Genomic DNA, 21,509 nt, shown 5'->3' with positions numbered 1-21,509 from the left:
TAAGCCTGTGCGCCACAACTACTGAGCCTGTGCTCTACAGCCCACGAGCCACAACTACTGAGCCCACGTGCCACAACTACTAAAGCCCACGCGCCTAGAGCCCGTGCTCCGCAACAAGAGAGGCCACCGCAATGAGAAGCCCACGCACCGCAACAAAGGGTAGCCCCCGTTCGCTGCAACTAGAGAGAGCCCGTGCGCAGCAACGAAGACCCAGTGTAGCCAAAAATAAGTAAATAAATAAATTTAAAAAAAAAATCCCTCTCCTACTCTATGGAAACAAACCAAAATATGAAGAAAATCCAATGTCCTTAGATAAACACAGTAGCATTATCTACAATAAGAAAAATTGGGTACAACGTAAACATTCGACCATAATAGACATAGGTTGACGTTAAAAACAACTTATGACGAATATTTAATGCCATGGAAACACCTTGCGATAAAAGCAGACATAACTGTTCACAAAGCAGCATCTCAGACACGGACAGAGGCCCCTTCCGAGGCAGGAGCAAGACCGGAAACCAGCCCCAGAGCACGGTGACCACCCCTGAGGGTGAATGGCTTCTTTTCTGTCTTCACACTTTTCTGTGTGCGCTGAGATACCTAACTGTGATTACTCTGATAATAACCTAAACATAAATCCAACGAACACACGGAGACCGTCATGCACTTGAGTAGGGACGGGCTGAGCAGGGAGGGCCCTGGGAAGCTCAGCTTAGGCGACAGATTCTTAGGGACGCCTGTGCTGGGAGAGGCTGGGGAACCTGAGTGTCCTCACCTGCTGCAGCTCCAGCTGGCCCTTCCCCTGCCGCATTATGTTGCCCTTTTCCAGCAACTCCTTCTGGGTCTTCTCAAACTCTTCCTTCCCCTGGAGGGTAGACACAAGGATGCGGCTGAGCCAGAAGCCCCCAGAGGCCCAGCGGGGTGCAATGAGACCAGCGGCCACCAGGTGGCGCTGCAGCCGCACCCAGGCTCCCGCTGTGGCCTCAGGCCCAGGGTGGGGGCAGCTTCCGGAGGAAGCGGCTCTCCCGGGCCTCCTTCACCTCCTGACCCCAGGAAGGGGCTAGGCACACTCCACACGGCCATGTCAATCTTCCCTGCCCCAGCTCCCATGGCAGGAATCACATCCAGGCCCCTCCCCTCGGCATACAGGGTCTGCCCACCCATCCCTGACCGCTGGGCCTTGGCACCTGCTGGCTCTCAGCCCGGAATGCCACTCACCGGGATGCCCAATCGGCTGGCACCCTGGCCTCTGCCCAGCGGCCCACCCCACCCCACCTATTGATCACCTTGCTTGTTTTCCCCACACCTGCTACTATCTCTGTCTTTGCTTGTACTTCGGAATTCACCTCTCCAAATCCCTAACCTCTGCCCTGGCCACGAGAGGCCCAGCCCTTGCAGGTGTTCAGGGGCCCTCCCTGGCTGGCACTGCAGGATCCCTGATGTCAGGGCCACATGGGTCCAAAGGCCTGAGACAGGCTGAGGATGGGCTTCCAGGGACCCCTATGGCCTGGAAGGTCCAAGTGAGGAGGGCACAGGGACTCAGCAAGGTCTTGCTGGGGACCACACCTTCCTTTGGCCACAAGAGCCCTCTGTGGGGGGGAATCAGGGTGCCCACGACAGGGTGGCAAAGTCAGAGCCCCGAGAGGACCAAGGGACTTCCCCAGGGGCCCAGGGAACCTGGGCAGAGCGGGCACCCACCTGCAGGTGGACGTAGTCGTAATCCTCCATCCAGCCTCCCTCACTGTTCTCGTACTGCCCATCAGGCGAGTCCTGGGAGGTGAACTTGGGGGGTGAGGGCAGGGGCCGGGACTGGATGCTGCTGGCCTTGTCGGTGGGGTTGAGGTGCAGGGGGCCACCCCCCTCAGGCCCTGGGACAGAGGCCTTGGTCCGTCTGAAGAGCAGCGAGGCGTTGCCATGCAAGAAGGAGGCCAGCTGCTTGACATCCTCGGGCACAGCCCGCGAGCAGGCCACCAGGCGGTCCAGGTCTTCGGGAGTGGCCCCCAGGCCTCCCCGGCTACTGTCAAGGGCCTGACCGTGGGCCACCAGCGTCTGGTACACGTCCTCCATCTTCTGCAGTTGCCGGCTAAGCTTGGCATGCAGCGTGCGGTCGGAAGTGTGGGCGGCATTGCCCACGGCACTGCGGGCAAACTCCAGCAGCTCGTGGACGGCCCCGTGGACGGCGGCCACGGCAGCCCGCAGGTCCTGCGCCGGAGGCTCCTGAGGCTCAGAGGTGCTGCGCCAGCCCCCACACCCGCCCGCACTGCCTGCCAGGTCCAAGAGGTGGGCCACGGTGGCGCTCACGCCCTGCTGTAGCCGTGCCAGGGCCTCCACGGCCACCTCCAGCTCCAGGGGCTCACGGCCCGGCACCGCTGCCTCCAGGGAGGAGGCCGACTGGCTGCTGCGTGTGCTGCCCGTGCTGGAGGCTGACAGGCGCTTGGTGTCGGCCGGGGCCTCTCGCTCGGCAGGGGGGGGCACCGCGTACACACCGTCGTCGGCCACGCTGCCGTTGGCTGCCTCGGGAGGAAGGACCCGCTCTCGGGGCACGTCGTAGAGGGTGCCCGGGCCAGGCCGCCGCAAACCGGGGGGCACGTCGTAGAGGTCAGGAGCCGGGGGCGGCACGTCATACACGTCCTCAGCTGGTGGCGAGTCCGGAGGGGGTGCGGCGAGCACCAGCGGGTGGCGGGTCGGGTCAAAGGGCTTGGCCTTGGCGAAGGCGGGGGGCACGTCATAGGTCTCCTCACGCAGCAGTGGGCCGTCGGGCACGTCTTTGCTCACCGATGGAGGAACATCGTACACCTGGGGGCCAAGAAGAAGTAGTCAAGGCTGCCAGCCCATCTGCCCACCCGGGAGCCTACGGGCAGGACCCAGCCACACACACAGACACAGCCCAGCGGGCACATTTGTCATGATTCTTATTCATGCAGGTTACGGTTGAGAGCCCGACTCTGGGGCCAGACCAGGGTACGAAATCCTGGCTCCACTGCTTACCACCTGTGAGACCTAAGGCAAGTGACTCCACCTCTCGGTGCCTGTCTGCTCACCTATAAGATGGGAAAACTCCCTCACAGGTTTGTTGTGAGGATTACGTGAGCTAATTCACTGCGTACCTGCAGACGTTTAGTGAGAGGTCAGCTATCATACCACTACTGCCGCCACCATCAGCACCACCGTCACCACCATCACCACCCACGTGACCACCAGCATCACCATCACCACCACGTGCGTATTCTCTACTCTGTGGCAGGTACCTGGCTGAGCTATGTGCAGGCTGTATTCAGGGCGAACACCCTGGTTCGCCCAGGACAGTCCTGGTTTGTGCCTGATGCCCCCTCATAACTATCCTGTCATTCTCCTTTCACTCTCAGAAGTATCCTGGTTTGGATGATAAGTCCTGTGGTCACCTTGCTGATATCCTGTGTGATCCTCTCAAGAACCTTCTGAAGAAGGCCTTACGAGGGACCCTTTTACAGACGAGGAAGCTGAGACTCAGAGGGGCTCAGTTTCCACCTCCGTCACAGAGCGAGTGAGGGGCAGAGCCGGGGTTTGGAGGCAGGTCTCTCGATGCCCCCGGCTCTGCAGACCTGAGTCCCCACCCCAGGGCATGCACACACACTCACACCCAGAACCCCATGCACAGATCGGGCCTCAACCTGTGAGGGCCCAGCATCCCCTAAATGCTTACCGCATGATGGCTGGACGGCGGCAGGCCCTTCTCCACACTGGGGGGCACATCATACACGTCCAGCGATGGGTCCCGGCCATTGGGACCCTTGACAGCCATGGGGGGCGTGTCATATACCTGAGGGCAGAAAAGGTGCAGTAATACAAGTGCCAGGGCCATCTGAGGGGACAGAAAGAGCAGAAACCCGCAGCTCTACCCCAGGACCACACAGGCTGGGGCCAAGAAAGCCCAGCTCTCCATGCAGGGCCAGGCTGAGGCACCCCCCTCCCCGTGCCTACCGGCCCGGACACCTACCTCCTGGCCGTACTGGCTGGGAAGCAGCCCCCGAACAGGGGGCACGTCGTAGATGTCCTGGGGCCCCGGGGCCAGCAGGTGGCGTGGGATGTCGTACTCGTCCTGCTCGGGCTGGGGGGCCTCGAACACATAGCCTTGCCCCACGCGGGTGGACACCGCCACCTGGGGGCAGACAGCCAACCGTCACCACCGGCCCTGGAGAGATTCCACCGCCCCGTGAGGTGAGCGGGACATACGTAAGGGGGCTCCCCAAGGGTGGGCTCAGAGGCAAGGGTGTGCGCATCCCTTCGTATTCCCTGCCCTCTCTCTCTTCAATGAAATGCAGCACGTGGGGAATACAAGGACCCCCACTATTTGCTTAGAGCCGTCTGGTTCTGGCAGGAAACAGAAGTGGTCTCTACAGCTGAATGACCCAGAAGGTTCCAGAGGAGAGAACATGTGGGCTGATGGAGAAGGGGCCACCCTTGAGTGAGGCACCCCTGCTGGATGGTACCTCCAGCTGCACCCTCCTGCGAGAGGCCTGCCCAGCAAGGGGTTGTCCCTACCATATGACCCAGCAGCCACCTTCAGGCTCCAGGACAGATGCGGGAGGGCTGGACCCAGAGGAGGTGGCCTGCAGGAGATCCTGACAGTCAGGGCCTGGGGGCTCCAAGCCCTGCCCTCCTCGTCCCCCCAGCGCTCTTGGGGAGATTCCTGAGAACGGGGCCACCAAGAGCCCCCAGCCCCTCGGGGCCAGCCCTCCCGCAAATGGAAGGAGGGAAGCCGTTTTGGCAGATTGTGTGTGGGTGTGAGGGACTGACCAAGACCAGAACCAAGACCTGTATTCCCCACCGCACCACACCCTCGGGGCCACGGGGACCACCCCTCACCTAACAGGATAAGGCCTTCGTGGGGGGATGTTGGCCCAGAGAGGAGGCCAGCCCCTTCCCTCCCCGGTGCCCCTCCCCTGTCCCGAGGTGCAGGGCGAGACCGCTCGCAGGCAGTGTTGGGTGGGCAGCTTCCTTCCCTGTGGGCACCCGGCCCTGTGGGAGGGGTCAGCCCTGTAGGAGGGGCTGGCAGGATCTTCTAACCCAGCTCAGGGTACACCTCCTCCACAAGGCTCCTGGCTCAGCTCTTCTCTGACAAAAAGGCCTTTTGTTCCCTAATCAAATGGGAGGTCTGGGACAGTGGTGACTCAGGCGCTCCCCCACACACATCCCTGGGGACAGCAAGGCGGAGGCAGGGACTGCCCTGGGGCTCATGCCCCCGGAACCCTGCATCCCGTGCCTTGCGCAGCCCCCAGGACACCAACAGCCAGCTCTGCAGGCCCGTGGGCCCTGGAGGGCACCGGCTGTGTGCACGCACCGGGCACCCCAGGAGCAGCAACGACCCCGCTGAAGTGCAGGCACCATCACTTTCTGATCAGCCCAGGGCTCCGCAGAGCCTCCTGCTGATGCAGCCCCCGGTGGCCTCCCAGGCAGGCCGGCAGAGCTGGCTCCCTGTCAGCTGCTGGGGTGAGCGCCGCCAGGGGGTGTTCCAGGTCCACTGCACCCCACCCCCGGCGTGTCTGGGAGTGGTGCTGGCAGCCCTTCCCAGACTCATTTCTCTCCTCAAGCCCCAGACTTGAGTCTCCTCCAGAGCTATTTTTAGACCCTGGAACCTGCCAACAGCAGGGGGGGGGGGGGCGGGGGCTGGCGGGGGCTGGCGGGACGTGGCAGGTTGGCGGGGCCTTGAGGCGAGGCCTGAGGTGTCTCCAGGCCCTGCTGGCCTCGGAAGGCAGGTGGGGACCCAGCCCAGGACGAGGGGTGTGTGCCGCCCTCTCCACGCCCCGACGCTGGTGCGAGAGGGCGGGGCGCAGGCGGAGGGGCGCTGGGGCCGGACCCCAGGCCTGGGCCGCGGGCAGCTGGCCACTCACGCGGCTGAGTCAGTGACAGTAGGCAGCCATACTGGCCAACAAATGTTTTCTGTTAGAAGAAAAGGCAGGCAGCCACCAGCGGGGGAAAGCTTGTTAGGGAAACCAACGCTCCAGAGAGCCGCTGAGCCCGCTAATCACAGGCCACCCTGCTCCACACCTGGGGCCCCATTAGCAGAACCTGGAGCCCCCTGGGGCTGGGGGACAAAGCCAGAGTCTGGGAGGAGACACAGAGCCCAGCCCAAGACCCACAAGCTCTCTCACACACACATCTCGAGGGCGCAGAAGGCAGACACGCAGAGGCAGAGAAAACGCGCACAATGCCCACTGCCAGACGCACACCCGGACACACAGACCCAGGCCGGGCAGCTCATCAGGGCGCCTGCAGGAGTGAGAAGGGAGGCTGAAGGCTCCCAAGACCCCAGGGACGGGGCAGGCCGCCTGCTGCCTTCTGCCTGGCCCCTGACCACCTCCACGCCGCCTGGCATCTCCCCTCGTGACCCAGGCCGGCTTGCTCTGTCACTGCCCCCCCGCCCCCCCCAAGAGCCTCGGGCTCCTGCTCTGGAAAACGGAGCACCGCTGGGGGGCCTGGGGGATGGAGGCACACGCCTGATGTGGGTCCCCTCCCTCCCAAGCTCCTGTCCTCCAGAAGGAACAAGGCTGATCTGAGCTGCGTCTCCCCCAGCCTGACCCAGTGCCACAGCTGTTCCCTCAGGCACAGCTGCAGCCCTGACCCAGAGCTCCCCCAAGAGTGACCTCACAAAACACCTCCTCCTCCGGGGGCCCCACGTGCTTCTGCCCTCAGCAACCTAAAAGCGTGGCCCAGCCCCAAAGGGTGCTGACACCCGGTGTGGCCCTGACCTTCCCCCGGCAGCCACGCGGGTCACCCTGCTCCAGGCTCCAGGAGGCTGACCCCTCCTGGCCACCAGCCTTGTCACTTGCCCTCTGCTTTCCTGGACCCAAGGCCGCACCCACCCACCCCACGGTCTTGGCAGGGTTTCCCCTCAGCAGAGCCGACCTCCAGCCCTGGAACCAGGGGCCTCAGTTGCCCAGGCTTCTGAAAGCACAGCCTGAAAGGTGGGCACACATGCACGCTCCAAGACATCTATGGCCTTACTGCCATTAGAAACCGCCTGGAGCCTGCCCGCAGCAGAAGGGGCGACCCAGCAAAACCAGTGGTGATCGTCATGATCACGCTCAGGGACCCAAAATGCTTCTGATATCTGACGTTGGATTTACAACCTCAAAATGCAAAAGTATGTGTACAAATCTGTGAAAGATGAATAGGGAACACGCTAGACAAAACATGGTGAAATCCCCCAGCGATCCCGTCTTGACTGGGGAAGCTCACCTCCAGGCCTCCTCATACATTACACATTCCCGTGACAAGCAAGCACACTTCCATGGACCATAACACAAAAGCAGCCGCGATGGAGACTGCCCAGGCCAGGAGCCATGAGGCTTCTCAGGGGAGGGCAACCAGGTCCCAGCACACAGAGCTTTCCTCCTGGGGCCATCAGCCCGGTCTGGGTCCTCAGGGACACAGGGCCTGGGCAACCCCGCCAGTGGGCACGTGCGGAGCACGCACCAGCCAGGTGAGCTCAGAAGCAGTCTAAGAGCAAAGCCCCTCGTATGGGAGGGAAACAGTACCAATGACCAAAACGTGGGCTCAAATCCACAGCCTGGAGTAAAGGCCTCACTGCTGCTCCCTGGGCCACAGGGCTTCCAGGGCCTGTCCTGGCCTTGGAGCTGCCTGGACTCAGGAAAGGAGAGGATGGAAAGGGGAAGGGCATGCCTCCCTGGGGAGTGTGCACAGTGTGAGCTGTGTGTGGGCATGGGCGCAGAAGGATGGCCTATGGCCTGTCCCAAGGCTAACCACCGGTCACTCCTCCTCCCCCAAAGCCATCTTGGGAGCTGCCCAGTCTGGGCTATCCCAGTCCAGCATGGCTCACTTCTGCCACTGGCCTGTCTCCGGCCAGGCGGTTGAAGGAGCAGGTAGGGAAGTGGAGCCAGTGACCCAGAGTCCCCTGGGGGCCAGTGTCCATGGAGCCCCAACCTGAGCCAGCCAATGACCTGTGTCCAGGTCTCCCGCTCCAAGCTCTGCCTGTGGCGGGGCAGGGCAACACTGCATGCTGAACCGCTGCCCAGCTGGCATCTGACCCCTGGGCAGGCTCTGAGGAGAGGCTCAGCGCCACGCGGTGAGTGTCCTCAGACACTAGACACGGCACTCTCCAGTCCTGCCTCCTTCCTAGGCAGACAGCCCTGGGTGTGAGGACACATACGCAGGTCTGTGTGGAGCTGAGGTGCTGGGCTCAGAGCCTTGCCCCCCGCCCAGCCTCCCACTGGTAACAGCCCACAAGGGACTTGAACAAGAGCCCCTTTCACGGTGACCCTACAATCTCGCAGGCAGTGTCCTCCCTGCGGTTTAGGAGTCACGAGCAGGGCACCCTGCAGGCGCCCACAAACACGGCCCAGGAGAGGAGAGGGTTGGGTGCGTGTGGATCTAGATGAGCTGCACCCACAGGGGGACCGTGGGAGCCCCTGGGCACGCGTTGGCTGGCCTCGCCCCTTTGTCCCTTCCTCCCTTCTCTGCCGGCTGGAACTCACACGGCCACTGTTCTGGCCCGCGAGCCCCGTGACGAGGCGGCAGAGCAAGAAGACGGAGGACCTGCCCTCCACCGCCGGCGCTCCAGGAGGAACCACAGGCTCCGACAGTCTCGGAGGTGCCACCAGCACCACACCGCTCACCCCCAGCCGTGCTACGTGAGAGAGAAATGACTCTGTCATCCAGTCCAATCTTCTGGGTTTCCAGCCACTCTGGCCCAACTGCGGCCCTGTGCTCCATACTCCGTTTCTCCCCTTCAGGTGCCTCCCAGCTCCCCTTTCCTGGGCTCCCTGCACCCTCCCCTCTGGGCAGAATGGCTTCACCAGGATGTGGTTGGGCAGGTCACTCCTACCCAACACCCTCCGCCCTCACGAAGGTTCCAGGCCCCTGGGGGTCCGTTCCCAGCTGCTGCTCAGGCCTCCGTGGTCAGGCCCCACCTGCCACAACAGTCTTTGACAGGCTGTGTCCTCTGCTGCCGACACCCTTCCACTGGGGCTTGTCAGCTGAAGGCCACCTCACGGTCCACGGCCAGCTCGGTGTCTCCTCTCGGGCTGCTCACACCCACGTCAGCAGACATATAAACACATTCCCCAGACACTCACCTCCCCCCTCGACCCCAGACCAAACGCGGAGCCGCTGCTAGAGTCCCGGAGGTCCCAAGCAAGGGTGCCTGGCCGGGCCCTGCTGCATCCAAAAACTGGGCCCAGCCAAAACCCACCAGGAGGGCTGCCTGGCCACCCAGGGAGGCCTTACCTTGGCTGGTGGCTTCGTCCCCTCCCAGCTCCGTGCATCCATGGATGGGGGGACCTGGTAGATGTCGTGTCCTATCCCAGCGGAAGGCGGCACCTGGTAGATGTCCTGGGCAGGGCTGCCAGGCCCCGGGGGCACCTGGTAAAGGTCTGGGGCTGGGCTGGGAAACGGGTGATGGGGCATCTGCTTGGAGAATGTGGCTGTCTGCTTGGCCGGGGGAGACTGGAACTGGGGGCTGGGCCCAGGGGCTTGGTAGAGGCCTTGCTGAGTCTTGCTGGGGGTGGGCACCAGGTAGACACTGTCCGGCTGGGGCTGGTACGTGGCAGGCAGCATGGGTGTGTACTGGGCTGCCGGGGGGTGGAGGCTGGGCTGAGGCAGGGCCGAGCTGGCGGGCGGGCCGGGGCCGGGCCCCACGGGCTTCTTGTCATGCATGCCCACCAGGATCTTGAGGCGGTTCCCGGGCACGATGCCTTGGCGCCCGTGCAGCGAGCAGAGCCACCAGCCATCTAGGCCCTGCGTGTCCCGCTCCAGCACCGTCATGATGTCGCCCTTGCGGAAGGAGAGCTCATCTGGGGACTCGGCCACATTGTCGTAGAGGGCTTTGGCCAGCACGTTCTGGGGGAAGAGGACACAGGTGGGCGTGAGGGCAGGAGGACGTGCGCTGGGGGCTCGGCGTCCCGCCCAGCTCCCACCCCCTCCAGGACTGGGGAGGCACCTGGCCTTGGCACCGAGAAAGGAACTAAGTAGGGTTTGGCGAGCTCCCCACGCCTCTGCCCCCGCTGCCCCTGGCGGAAAGGCCCAGCTGATCCCGGCAGTTTTTCCAATGAGCCTGGATAGTGTCTCAAAATCCTCTTGACCCCAGCCATCACCTGCACTCCAGGATGGTACTCAAGATACTCTAAAAAATACTCCCGGAGTCACGCTATAAGCTGGACCTAATGCTGGGGAAGGCAGCGATAATGACAATAATGGCCACCACGTCCTGGGGAGAAAACAGGATGCACACCCTCCCAGCTTCAACTCAACTCCCTGCTGCCCCACCAGTGCAATCAGCCAGGAGGAAAAGACCAGAGAGTGGGGAGGGGACACACAGGGACAGAACAGTCATCATCTGCAGACCATATGTCATCTACATACAGATTCCAACAAACAAGAAGAATCAACAGTGCTGAGAAGTGAACCTCACAGAAAAGATGTCACCAGATAACAGAAACTACAAGTTATCCAGGAGTTAATGAAGCAAAGACTCCAGAGGAGAAAATGTAATAACAACTGGGCCAAGCTTGCTTAATAAGTTACAACTGCAATAAAAATGCCAGCCGAACATTTTTTTTTTTGGAGGAATTCAACCAAAGGAAAAAAATCCTTCTAGAATTAAGCAGAGGAATAGAGGTCCACAAATAAGCAGGTCAATTCTGAAAATGAAATGCAAAGAGGCACTTCCTTCCTGCCGTGAGGACAGGCCACAACTCCAATCCCTAAGCAGGACAGGCAGCAGCGGCTGGGAATCACGCAGCGATGATGGGGGCAGGACTGTAACCGAGATGCTACCAGGAAAACTCACTCACCATAGGAAGAAAAGTCAATTGGGACACTTTGCCTCATGTTATAAACAAACGGTAATCAAACACCTACATGTGAAAGTTATAACCTTAGAGCTGATAAAAGAAAAGAATTGTGGGAGAATATTTCTGTGACCTTGAGGTGGAAAAAAATTATAAACAAAACCCTAGAAAAAAAGACCACAAAAAGCACAAAACATAAGGTAACAACAACAGAAACAAAGAGATGGATTCAACCTCATCAAAGTGAACGGTTTCAGCTGGGTGGGGGAACAACAGAAAGCTGACAGGGTGACAGGCCACCAAATGACAAGAGTCTCTGATCTAGAATCTGGAGGTTCTCCTACAAACAAGCGAGGAAAAAACAAGAACACCAACAGAAAACCAATAAAATATGAAGAGTTTTCTGAAGGGGAGACCAGAATGGCCAAGGTGGCCACAAAGGACGTTCAGGGATCCAGCCAGCAAAGCGGGACAGACCTGCGACTCTGCTCTGTGCTCCAGCAGGTGCCCAGGTGTCTGGTGAGGAACACCAGCCACACCCCCCGAGTCAGAGGAACAAACAGGAGATCTACAGCCCAGAACGCTTTACGTAAATGTTACGAATACCTACAAAAGAACTCTATGTATTTTTCACAGACACTTGTCCAAGGGCAGATTCCAGACACATTACATTTGCATGGGTGCTTCTGGAAGAGGGACGGGAATGAGACAGGCATCAGGAATAAATGGGGAGAATAAAGCAAAACAAGGAAGCCGTCCCATATAGACTGAGGACGGCCACAGAAGGACAGCACCCCACGCCCAGCCCCGCTCTTTACTCCTGCAATTCTCCTGTTAATTCTCACAGGCACCCCAGAACCGCTGCTATGGGTTCCGTGAGTCGGCAAACCCTCCTGGAGCCGGGACACATGCTCCGTGCAGAGGCCCAGTAGCCCAGCAGCCTGTGCAGGCCTTGGCGAGGCTGTGGGGACAGACAGGAGGACCCCAGCATTGGCAGGCACTGTGCCGGCAGGCCCAGAACCTCACCGGGGACAGAGAACCGGGTGGACAGGCCCCACATTTTCAGTCCTTGGCCTCTGCTGCTTGCGCGGGTGAGGGCTCAGTCTGGGCCCAGAGATAGCACAGGGGGGCCCCAGCCAGAGGGCCAAGGTGAGTCCAGCAGAGGGCAGGAGCAAAGCAGGTGCCTGGGTGGGAAGGCCAGGCCTGTGGAGAGGACAGTGCCAGGCCAGCTGGGCACCGGCCCCACCAGCCAGGCCTCAGCTCTGGTCGCCCTCCTCTGAGTCTCCTGGGGACTGAAGATGCAGAGCCTGGTCTAGATCTGACTCGGAAATGGGACCTGGGTTCGGACCACCCTTCCCCACGTGGGCCTGGGTCTCATCCCCTGGATTCCAACTCGGGGCAGAGAGAAGTCGGGGTGAGGCCTCACCCAAGTCTAGGAGGGCCCACCTCCACACCAGCATCAGGAGCCGGAAGGAGCCCCTCTGAGCTCCGTCTCCCCTGCCTGTCACAGTGAGGATTAGGGAAGAGGACGGAACACCATCAAGGGGGACAGCAGCCCACGGGGGAAGCCGGGGCAGGCAGTGCGTGCTCCAGGCCCAGGACTGCACGCTCAGGCTCGGGGGCGCACTGGCGGGAAGCCCACTCCTCCAGGGCAGCTCAGAAGGACCCAGAGGCCAGAAAGCTGGGAGCCAGGAGGGACAAGGCCCAGGGGAGAAGCCAGCCCAGGCAGGCAGCGCACAGAGAGCAGAGCAAGCGAATTCACCCTGCACCAAGGTGAGCGCCAGGGCAAGGGCCCTCGGAACTACTGGCGGCGCCAACACTGTCCACACCAGTCAGGACGGTTATCACTGCACTGAGGTATAAATGAGTCCTCAATAAAATGTCACTTGAACTTAACAACTGGGGAGAGGGTAATGTTTGAGACAATGGGGGATGCTTTTTCTTCCTGCTTCTCAGAAATTTTCAATTTGTATTTAATGAGCATTTCTTGGTTTGGGGGTTGAAAAAATATACACCCTGAAAAAGAAAACAGTGGACTACCTCCTAGGCTCCAAGGCAGGATGGGACGGACAGGGCCGAAGCAGCTCAGAGGCCAAAGCCCCAGGAGGAGCAGATGGGGCGGGGGCTGCCCTGCTGCCCACTGGGCTCATGGGTCCCATCCCCAGGCTGCCTGCAGGAAAAGCAAGTTTCCCAAATATGGTCTGCAGCCTGCTCAGGGAATCACACCCCGTCAGGGGGGCGGGACACCCAACCCACCCTCCCCTAATGACCCTAGAACACAGAGCCACCCCTCTGGGTCCCCTCAGCCCCTGCCCTGGTGACCACAGGAAGTGCCAGCAGAGTGAGTCACAGGAAAATTCCCCTCCAGCCCAGTCAAAGGGGGCAGGGTGCAGACAGAGGGGAATGCCCCTCAGAGGCCCCTCACCTCTTAGAGGAAGGCTGGCAGAGGGGCTTCGGCCAGGCCCTGCTGGGCAGGGCTGGGCTCTCAGGGAGGCTGGAGAGCTCTGCCAAGGGCAAGGTCCAGCGGGAGGGGGAAGGGGGTGGAGGGAGGGTCCCCTGGACCCAGGAGAGCTGCCCAGGGAGCTACCGGGGCCTCTCGTGCCCAGGGTGGCCAGCTCTCACCTCCTGGGTATGAGCTCGATGAGCAGTCAAGGCCAATTCCAACTGCAACTGTATAGTCCGGGGAGGCCAGAGCCAGGCTGGGAAGCACCTCTCAGGGTGGGCACGTGGCACCAGGCGCCTGGCACCAGGAGCTCCTCTGCCTGCGTCAGCTGGTGCCCCCCTCCCCCCGCCGAGCCCCCAAGGCAGGCTCTCCGCAGTCCTGGGCACTGCTGGCGCCGCAGAGCTCCAGCTGGCCAAGCACCCGCCCCTTTGGGCCCCTAAGCCTCTCCAGCTGCTCCTGACACACTTCTCCCTCCAGTGCTGAGCAGCAGCTAAGACCAGACCTGGGCCTGGCTCTCCCTCCCACTGCTGGGGACCTTGGGCAAGTCCCTTAGCCTCTCTGAGCACCCAGATCCCTTGTGTTAAGGTGACAATCCTGGTTTCATAGGGAAGTTCTTTTGTTTAATAGAAGATTCACCTGGCATCTGCCCTCTGCCAGGTGCTGGGCCAGGCCCTGCAAGACGGTGCAAGCCTAGGTCGACCAGGCCCTTGTCTGCACGGGGCTTGCATCCCAGCAGGGCAGGCAGACACAAAACGATTTGCCAGGGCAGGGGGAAATGTGGCATGTGCAACAGGGCCACTACACATAGGATGGTCAGAGGTGGCCTCCCCCAAGGAGGACATTTCAGATGACTCATGAAGACCGAAAACTAGGCGACCATGAAACCAGCCCGGGAAGGGCATGTGGGCAGAGGGCAGGCATGAGCCAAGACACTGAAATAGGGAAAGGCTGGAGGGGAGACAGGGTTGTGGCCCTGAACCGGCAGGCAGGCTGGGCCGGTCACACTGCAGGGTGCCTTGGGATGCTGCAGGGAGAGCTCAGTCCATGCCGTCCAAATGGTGGCATCCCATGGCAGGATAAGGCAAAACCCACACCACCTGAGCATTCCTGCTCTGGACATGCTCCCCAGGGCCCAGTGTCTTGTCCCAGCTTGGAAGAGCGGGGTCAGTCTACCCAGAACCTGGCTTTCCAGCCTTCCTCACTGTTGGGCCCATCAAGTGCTTCCCCCAAGCTCACAAGAGGACACAGCTGTGATCTCTGGGAGGGGCACACCACCAGGGCACCATCGCAGTCCAGGCCAACTCTGCCAGCCACCTGGGTCCAAGGCACCACGGAGACTGCTGCTGACTCGCCCGAGTCTCTGGCCGCCTCACCCGCAACCCTAGGAAACCTCTCGCTGTGTCCTACTCCTCCTTCAGGACGTGACTTGGGTGTCACCCCCCCACCCCGCCAAGAAAGCTCCCACATCCCTCCCCGGGCACCCACACCTCACTGTCCCCACCTCGAAGTGCTGATCAACACCTCTTGTTACTGCCCACTTCGTGCCCCCAACCCGGGCGCCCAGAATGGGAGGGGCCTGTCTGCTTGAGCAGGGAACGTCCCTCCGCTGCACATGCACGCCAGGCCTGGCCCAGAGCAGGGCTGAGCGTGGGGCTGCTGGATGGGCGGGTTCAGGCAAAAGCCCCCCTTGCGGAAGGTGGTGCCCTGCCCTCCCTGGGAGCCGCGTGGCCACGCCTGAGAAAGCCAGGAAAGGCCCTTTGGGCTCACTCACCCCAGAGGGAGGGGACAGAGGAGAGCCCCCTGCCCAACGCCAACACCCCCCAGGCAGCGGCCTGCCAGCCAGGCCCGCCCAGAACAACACCCTGGTTGTTGCACACGGGAGCTGAGAGGGCTGCCCCACGGCCCTGCCGGGTCTGAGAATGGCCCTCATTGTGTGCGCCAGACTCACCCGGGCCCTCAGACACGGAGCAGCTGGGCCTTGGCCGCCAACGGGCACGTGTCAGCGGCCATCTGACGGGTTCTCCCTCGGTCTGCTGCCCCGGAGAGCCCTGGATGTGCTCTGGGTATCCCCAAACCCCGACTCTGCGGGACGGTGCTACCTGGTGGTGGGGAGACTGACAGTTCACAATGATGACGATAACGCCGGCAGTGAGAGACAGGGCTCTTCTACGTACCTCAATTATCTCTTTCAACCCTGTGAGACACTGTGATTGCCTCCACCTACGGATGGAGAGACTGAGGTGCACAACAGACACTTGACTCGCCAGGGTTATGGTCAGGAAGTGGCAGAGGCAGATCTGCTGTATGACAAAGTGCAGCTGGGTGGCTCCCGGGGTACTGCTTAGGTCCATGGAAGCCAGGAGTGGAAATTTCACAGGGCTTTTCCATCCCTCCCTGTCCCCCACCCTGACATACACCCCAGCCCCAGGCACAGAGCCCCACACACAGCAGTCACTAGGGAAACTCTAGTTCTCTTCATACAAAGAACCATCTCAAACCTGGGCCAAGTTTATTTCTGGGGTATTCTGGTTGCTTGTCCCAAGGAGCCCCCGTGGCCACTGGTTACAGGCCCGACGTACGTGTGCCCAAGTGGCGGTCTACACCCACAACCGCTGCTCACTTGTGCCCTGGGAATCTCGCCGGAGGGGCAGCGGCTACAGGCCCACTGGCCAGGGTCCTGACAATCCTCTGCTCCGCCTCCCGGCTGCGATGGGGCTGGGCGGGCAGTGCCTCCTCCCTTCCCAGGAGGCCCCACACCCTCATCCTGGGTGGAACTCCGCAACAGCAGGCCTTGGCATCACCCTCCCCTTAATTCTTCCAGGACAACTGAGTGACCAGGGTCTGGGCTCAAGTCCTCAGTGCTCAGCGTGACAAGCGTGGATAAGCCCCCCACTCCAGAGCCACTCCAAGGGGACGAGGGGAGCATGGCTCCTTCCCTGCCTGCTTTGGCAGTGCCTGAGGCTCAGAGGACAGAGCAGGGGCCGTGTGGGGGTCCTCAGCCCCATGCCTGACAGCACCCAGAGGACAGGTCTACAGAACAAAGGACTAAAAACCCACCTGTGGGTGGCCACCGCCAGCAGCTCCCTCAGACAATCAGAAGCCCCGAGCTGGCCTTGCTACAGTGGCAAGAGCAGATGTCTTTGTGCCCAGCTCTTGGGCCGAAGCAGGCCCCTGGCCCCTCTCCTGCCAGGGCATCCCAGGCACTGTCCCTGCGAGGCTGGGCAGAGGAAGAGAGGTGGCATGGGGAGGGCCCTCCTACTGCAGGACATGGCATCTGCAGCCCCCAACACACCTCGGACGGTGGGAACAGGTGGGTCTGGGGCCAGGGCACCAAGGAGCCCATGTGGGTGACACGAGAGCGGAGCCCTCCACCCTCCAGCCCACCCCAACTTCTGACAGCTTGGGAGTGGTCCTCAACCCCTTAGAACCCTCACCACTGCCACCCAGCCCAGGGAACCGACCCAGGCTGACAGACCCCAGGCATGTTTGAGTAGACCGGCTTGTTCAGCCCTGGGATTTGGTCTCTCAGCAGAGGGCCCAGCATGAGGTTGCCCTTCACTTCAGGGACAGTACCAGGCCCTGGTAACCCACCGTGGCCAGCCCCAGATATGCCACTGGAGGGGCAGAGGCAGAAGCCCGGGTGGGACAGCAGGGACTTCACTCCTTACGAAGCCTTAGTTTCCCCACCTGGACATCCAAAGCCTCCTCAGCTCTGCCCCTCTAGCCCTAAGTGATAGCTTTCAGCAGCCCTTAGAGCAGCACCATCTGCTTCCGCAGGGATGGAGGAGGACACACTGGCACAAAAAGCAGGGTTCTCCAGCTCAAAAGAAGTACCAAGCCCCTGACTTCAGGATACGCAATGGAAACAGGGGACTGAGACGGGGCCCTGCCCCTCCACCCTCTGAGCTCCTTCCACGGCAGGCTGGTACTCTGCCCCACTCCTCACTCAGAGGTGGGAGGAAGTTAGCACAAGGAGATGGAGATAGAGCCAGGGCCTCTCCCCAGTGCTAAAGGGCCCAGCCTGGCCCCTGGAGGGAGGCCACTCTGTAGCCCCTTATTTGGGGGCCTTAAGGATCCAGAGGAGGAGGAATTTGGCCAGTGTCTCTGCTGGAGAACGACCCTGTCCCGCCCTACCCTACAGCCTGCCCTCCAAGCATGACTCTAACACTGCTCCTCCCCCTTCCACCTGCTGGCTGGTTCTGGCTGCCCCAACTGGCTGTGGGCTCCTGGGGCATGGTGGAGGGAGTTCTCCAGGCCTGAGAGACAAAGGGTGGTGGGATCTCCTAAAAGAATAATGGAGGCCAGGAGGGGGCTACTAAGGCACAGTTCTGGAGCCAGAGAGACCCCACCAAGTTGGCAGCCCCAGCAGAGCATGGCAGCACCCCAAGGACCAGAGCACCCTCAATCCCAGAGCAGGGGGAGCACGTGGCTAGAGCATGGGGCCATACCAGGAGACTATGTTCTGGATACGGTTCTGTGAGGACAAGTAACTGCCCCTCTCTGTGCCTCAGTCTCCCCATTGGTACCATCTGTATGACTCGCGGGGAGAGCAGGTGTCTTAGGGGCCCTTCCTGATTAGGAAGGATTCCCTAGTGGCACTGCCCTTACTTCAATCCCTCGCCCAAGCCTGGGGAGATGATGCCAGCCCACAACGCTAACGTCTCTGTTCAGCACAAGCGTAAAAGTCACCCTCTTTTAAAAGTCACCGGGAGCTGAGGGTGACTGCCTTGGCAGAAGCTGGGGCTGCCCTGCCCTGCCTCCACCCGGCACCTACAGGACTCCTTCCTTGCCCACGGCAAGCGGGTAGTGGGTGCTAGTGCCAGGAGAGCTTGCCGGCAGGTCCTCCCAGACCTCCCTTCCTGCCAGTCTCCACCTGCACCTGGGCCCTTCTCCTGCTTTTCTAAGCCTGTTAGCCCTGCCATCCCTCCACTCCCACCATCAGCTCTCCACCCCGGAAAGGAAAGAGTCATGGGCAGGAGGCGTGTTCCCCAGCCCAGGGGGATGAGGAACATCTCCCTGCCTGGCTGAAATCTGCACAGCAAACCCAGAGAGTACCTCCCAGCTTAGACTCTTCCCCATGCTAAGAGTGCCAAGGAAGTAACTCTTCCTCATGCTAAGAGTGCCAAGGAAATAAACTCCCTGTTCTCAAGACCAGTTAGGAAGCCACTGCTCCTACCGAGGGATGGGAGACCCCAACATCTCCCCAGACTCTAACCCCCGCACACCCCCTGACCACGCCCGGCCCTCAGCAAATCTCAGCTTCTCCGAATCTTTCAACACCGCTCTGGGCTCTGCAGCAGCAATGAGGGGCTGGGCGCCCGGGCTGCGGCCACCCGGGCAGCGGCCCCGCCCCTCCCCAGCTCCCACGCTCTACCCGCGGAGGCTAGGACCCCGGGATCGCGGCGCGGCCCTGGACTCCCCTGCCAAGACCCAGCTCCTACAACCGTTTTTGCAACCACGGTAGGTAATAACCGAGAAGCTCCCGCCCTGGGTCCCGGAATCCAGCGCGGGCGGGCCGGGGGTTAATTATTAACTTCTCCGTGGACACCCGCGCTTGCTCACCCACCCCTCAACCCCTAACCTGGGGGCATGGGCAGCCCTCACTCCAAAACACACGGATCGCCACCCTGCTTCCTGGAAGTTCACGGTCCAAAGGACCTCGGACCGCTCCTCGTAGCGATGGAAAGTGAGGCTCGGAGACAGGGCTCACAGGCCCAAGGTCACCCAGCAGGCAGCGGCCGGCAGAGGGAGAGCGGGCCTCCGGCCAGCAACTTTCCCGGATCCAGGAACTCTCCTACCAGCCGGCGGCCCCCGAGTCCGGTCCTTCCAGCCGCCCCCGGGGTGCGCAGGCTCTGGGATCCTCCGCAGTCCTGGCCTCTGGGAGCCCCGGCCAGGGCAGAAGGGGGGTTTTCCAGGACCTCGGACCCCGGCCCGGTCACGCCCCCGCGGAGGCTCCAGCGGCCCGTAGTTCCCAGGACCTGCAGGTCCGGCAGGAAATGCCACTCACTTAACTCTTTCCCGCCTGGGACCGCCCCGGGCGCGGGTAGAGCTGGGTCGCCTCCAAGCCGGTACGCGGACCTCGGCCGACACTCCCTGGCGCGCGGACGCCGCCCCGGCCACCGCGAGTGGACTCCGGGCCGCACTGGCTGCGCTGACCGCACTCACCAGGTAGTTCATCGTGTCGGGTCGGCCTGGGGCCCCGGCTCCCCGCAGGGCGCACAGCGAACTGCCCGCGCCGCGCGCTCTCGGATTCCCGAGAGCCCCGAAGCCGCCCGGGTCCTGGTCCGGCCGCTTCAGCCACCTCGCAGGCCACTGCCGCTGCCGCTGCCGCCGCCGCCGTCGCCGTACAGAGCCGGTCCCATCTCGCCCCGCCCGCCACCGCCGCCAAGGCCGGCGGGCCCAGCCCGGCTCCCGGCATGCCCGGTCGCGCGCGCCCATTGGCCGCTCGGGCTCCCCATGCAAATGAGCCGCCGGCTCGGGGGCGCGGCTGGCTGCGGGAGCGCGCGGGCACGCGCTGCCCAGTGGGACCGTCCACCACCCCCCACCCTTGCACCCGCGCTAGGCTCCAGGCGCCTCCCGGACACGCGGGATATCGCCTTTTCTCCGCACTCCCATCCCTGCCCTCCACCGTGGGCGAGAACGCGCCCCTCCTCAAAGGCCTAAGCCTTCTTCTTCTGGGAAGACTGCCGGAATTGCCCTCCTCCCCCGTGGCCGTTGCAGCCCCGGAGGCACCAGCTTCAAGTCTGCCTTCCCCGCCCACCAACCTGGGGCATTTCACGCGTGTCCATCCGGCAGTCCGACTCAGATCTGCATCTAGAGGGGCATGTCCCAGCTGGCAGAAAACTAATAATACGACCACCGCACTGACTCTGGTCAGGCCTTCGGTGTAAGAGCCCCAGGTTATGAAGACACAGCAAGGAAGCTGGGGACTGCGGCTGTCCCTGTAATCTAGGGAGAGTAGAACCGGAGCGCATCATGTTCTACCAGCCGTGCGCGGGAGGTTCCAGTGCACCCAGGGACAAGAAGCTTGCCATCTCCCACCTTCTCCTCGGAATTGAATTCAGTCTCCTCGAAGTGTCCCCCACTGTCTCGGTGCTGCTCTAGGAGATGTGCCCCTACCCCAATCCCTCCCTCAGTCAGCCCTGTCCAGGGCTAACGCCTGTGCCCCAACGACTCCTGTTTCAGCAACAGGGGGTAGGAGGGATGCTGATGAGAATGAGGGGGAAGGAAGAAGCACGACAGGGAAACTGAGTGGAGGGTGCCTTGGTTCTCCTGAGCTCCCGCTCCCTAGGGGGGCAAGTTGGTGACTGTCACCCCATGTAGCCAGCCAGAGTCCCTGAGCACAGTCCAGGTTTGCACAGTGGTCTGCAGAGAGATCTAGAATGGGACCTCTCCAGAACTAGACTGTCCCATTTGCTGAGTGTGTGGACACCATCAGGCAGCTCGAAATTCCAGGGAAGCATGGGGGCACACCCTGCAGAGAACCCTCGGGCACGGCCTATAAAATACATACAAGCCCACAGTGCACTCACAGGTGCCCCTCCACCTGACACCCAGGGATGGCCGACTCAGCCTCTCACCAGGTGTGCTACCTTGGCCGGGCCCTCTCCCATCTGTAAAAGGAAGGAGCTGGGCTAGGGAACCCCAAGTCTGGCTGGTCACAGGTCCCCTGGAGAGCTTGTCAAAAAACAGATTCCTGTTTTTTAGGAATCCCCTCCTAAAAAACCCCTCCCACAGGTCCCCTCCTCCAGAAATCCCGGGTGTGGGGGGAATCTGGACATCTGCATTTCCCCCAAAGTTTCTCGGGGAACCACTGGACAGAACTCCCAGCATAGGGTGTGGGTAAGGAGCAATGGGATTTGGACTCAGTGTGACCCAGAGTCCTCAAGAAGGAATGGGACAACTAGCGGCTACCCTCTGCCCTCCTCAAGACGGGACCTCCTGTAACCTTCAAAACAGCCCAGTTCTTCCACAGAAGAGCCAGCTCTCAGGGGAACACTACCTAGAGTATCCTCTCCTGCTTGTTCCCAAAGCTGTGCCCCAAAGTCAGAAAGGAAACTGCGGGCTCAGCCCCTCCGAAACCCTGCCCCTGCCCCTGTCCTCAGCCTGGCTGGCATTCCAGGTTCCAAGGAATCAGATCAGAACCAGCTGGGCTGTGTGTGAACATCTGTCCATGCTGGGAGCTGGAGGGAGTCCCTAGGTTTTCCCCGGGTCTCCACTCCGGTGGGGAGTGGGGTGGAGACCAGGCTTCACAGCCAGATGGCAGGAGGTCTCTG

At 61.6% G+C, this 21,509-nt stretch overlaps 1 protein-coding gene across 2 annotated transcripts in view; it reads right to left on the bottom strand.

Annotated features, from left to right (window-relative positions):
- The window catches only part of BCAR1 (BCAR1 scaffold protein, Cas family member), a gene marked incomplete at its 5' end in the record, with an annotated part of 35,393 nt that overhangs the window by 3,207 nt on the left and 10,677 nt on the right, over positions 1-21,509 (bottom strand). The window contains 6 exons of one of the 2 annotated variants that reach the window (XM_079907175.1): positions 779-868; positions 1,702-2,799; positions 3,686-3,802; positions 3,980-4,141; positions 9,229-9,840; positions 19,399-19,671. In XM_079907175.1, the coding sequence (XP_079763301.1) occupies positions 779-868; positions 1,702-2,799; positions 3,686-3,802; positions 3,980-4,141; positions 9,229-9,840; positions 19,399-19,671 (2,352 nt within the window). Of the gene's footprint in view, positions 1-778; positions 869-1,701; positions 2,800-3,685; positions 3,803-3,979; positions 4,142-9,228; positions 9,841-19,398; positions 19,672-21,509 lie in introns of those variants that run through there. The other variant, XM_079907176.1, reaches the window with a different exon arrangement.

This window comes from Stenella coeruleoalba (genome assembly GCF_951394435.1).
Source record: "Stenella coeruleoalba genome assembly, chromosome: 20".
In the NCBI taxonomy this organism is placed as follows: Eukaryota; Metazoa; Chordata; class Mammalia; order Artiodactyla; family Delphinidae; genus Stenella; species Stenella coeruleoalba.
This window is presented reverse-complemented; position numbering and strand designations above follow the sequence as displayed.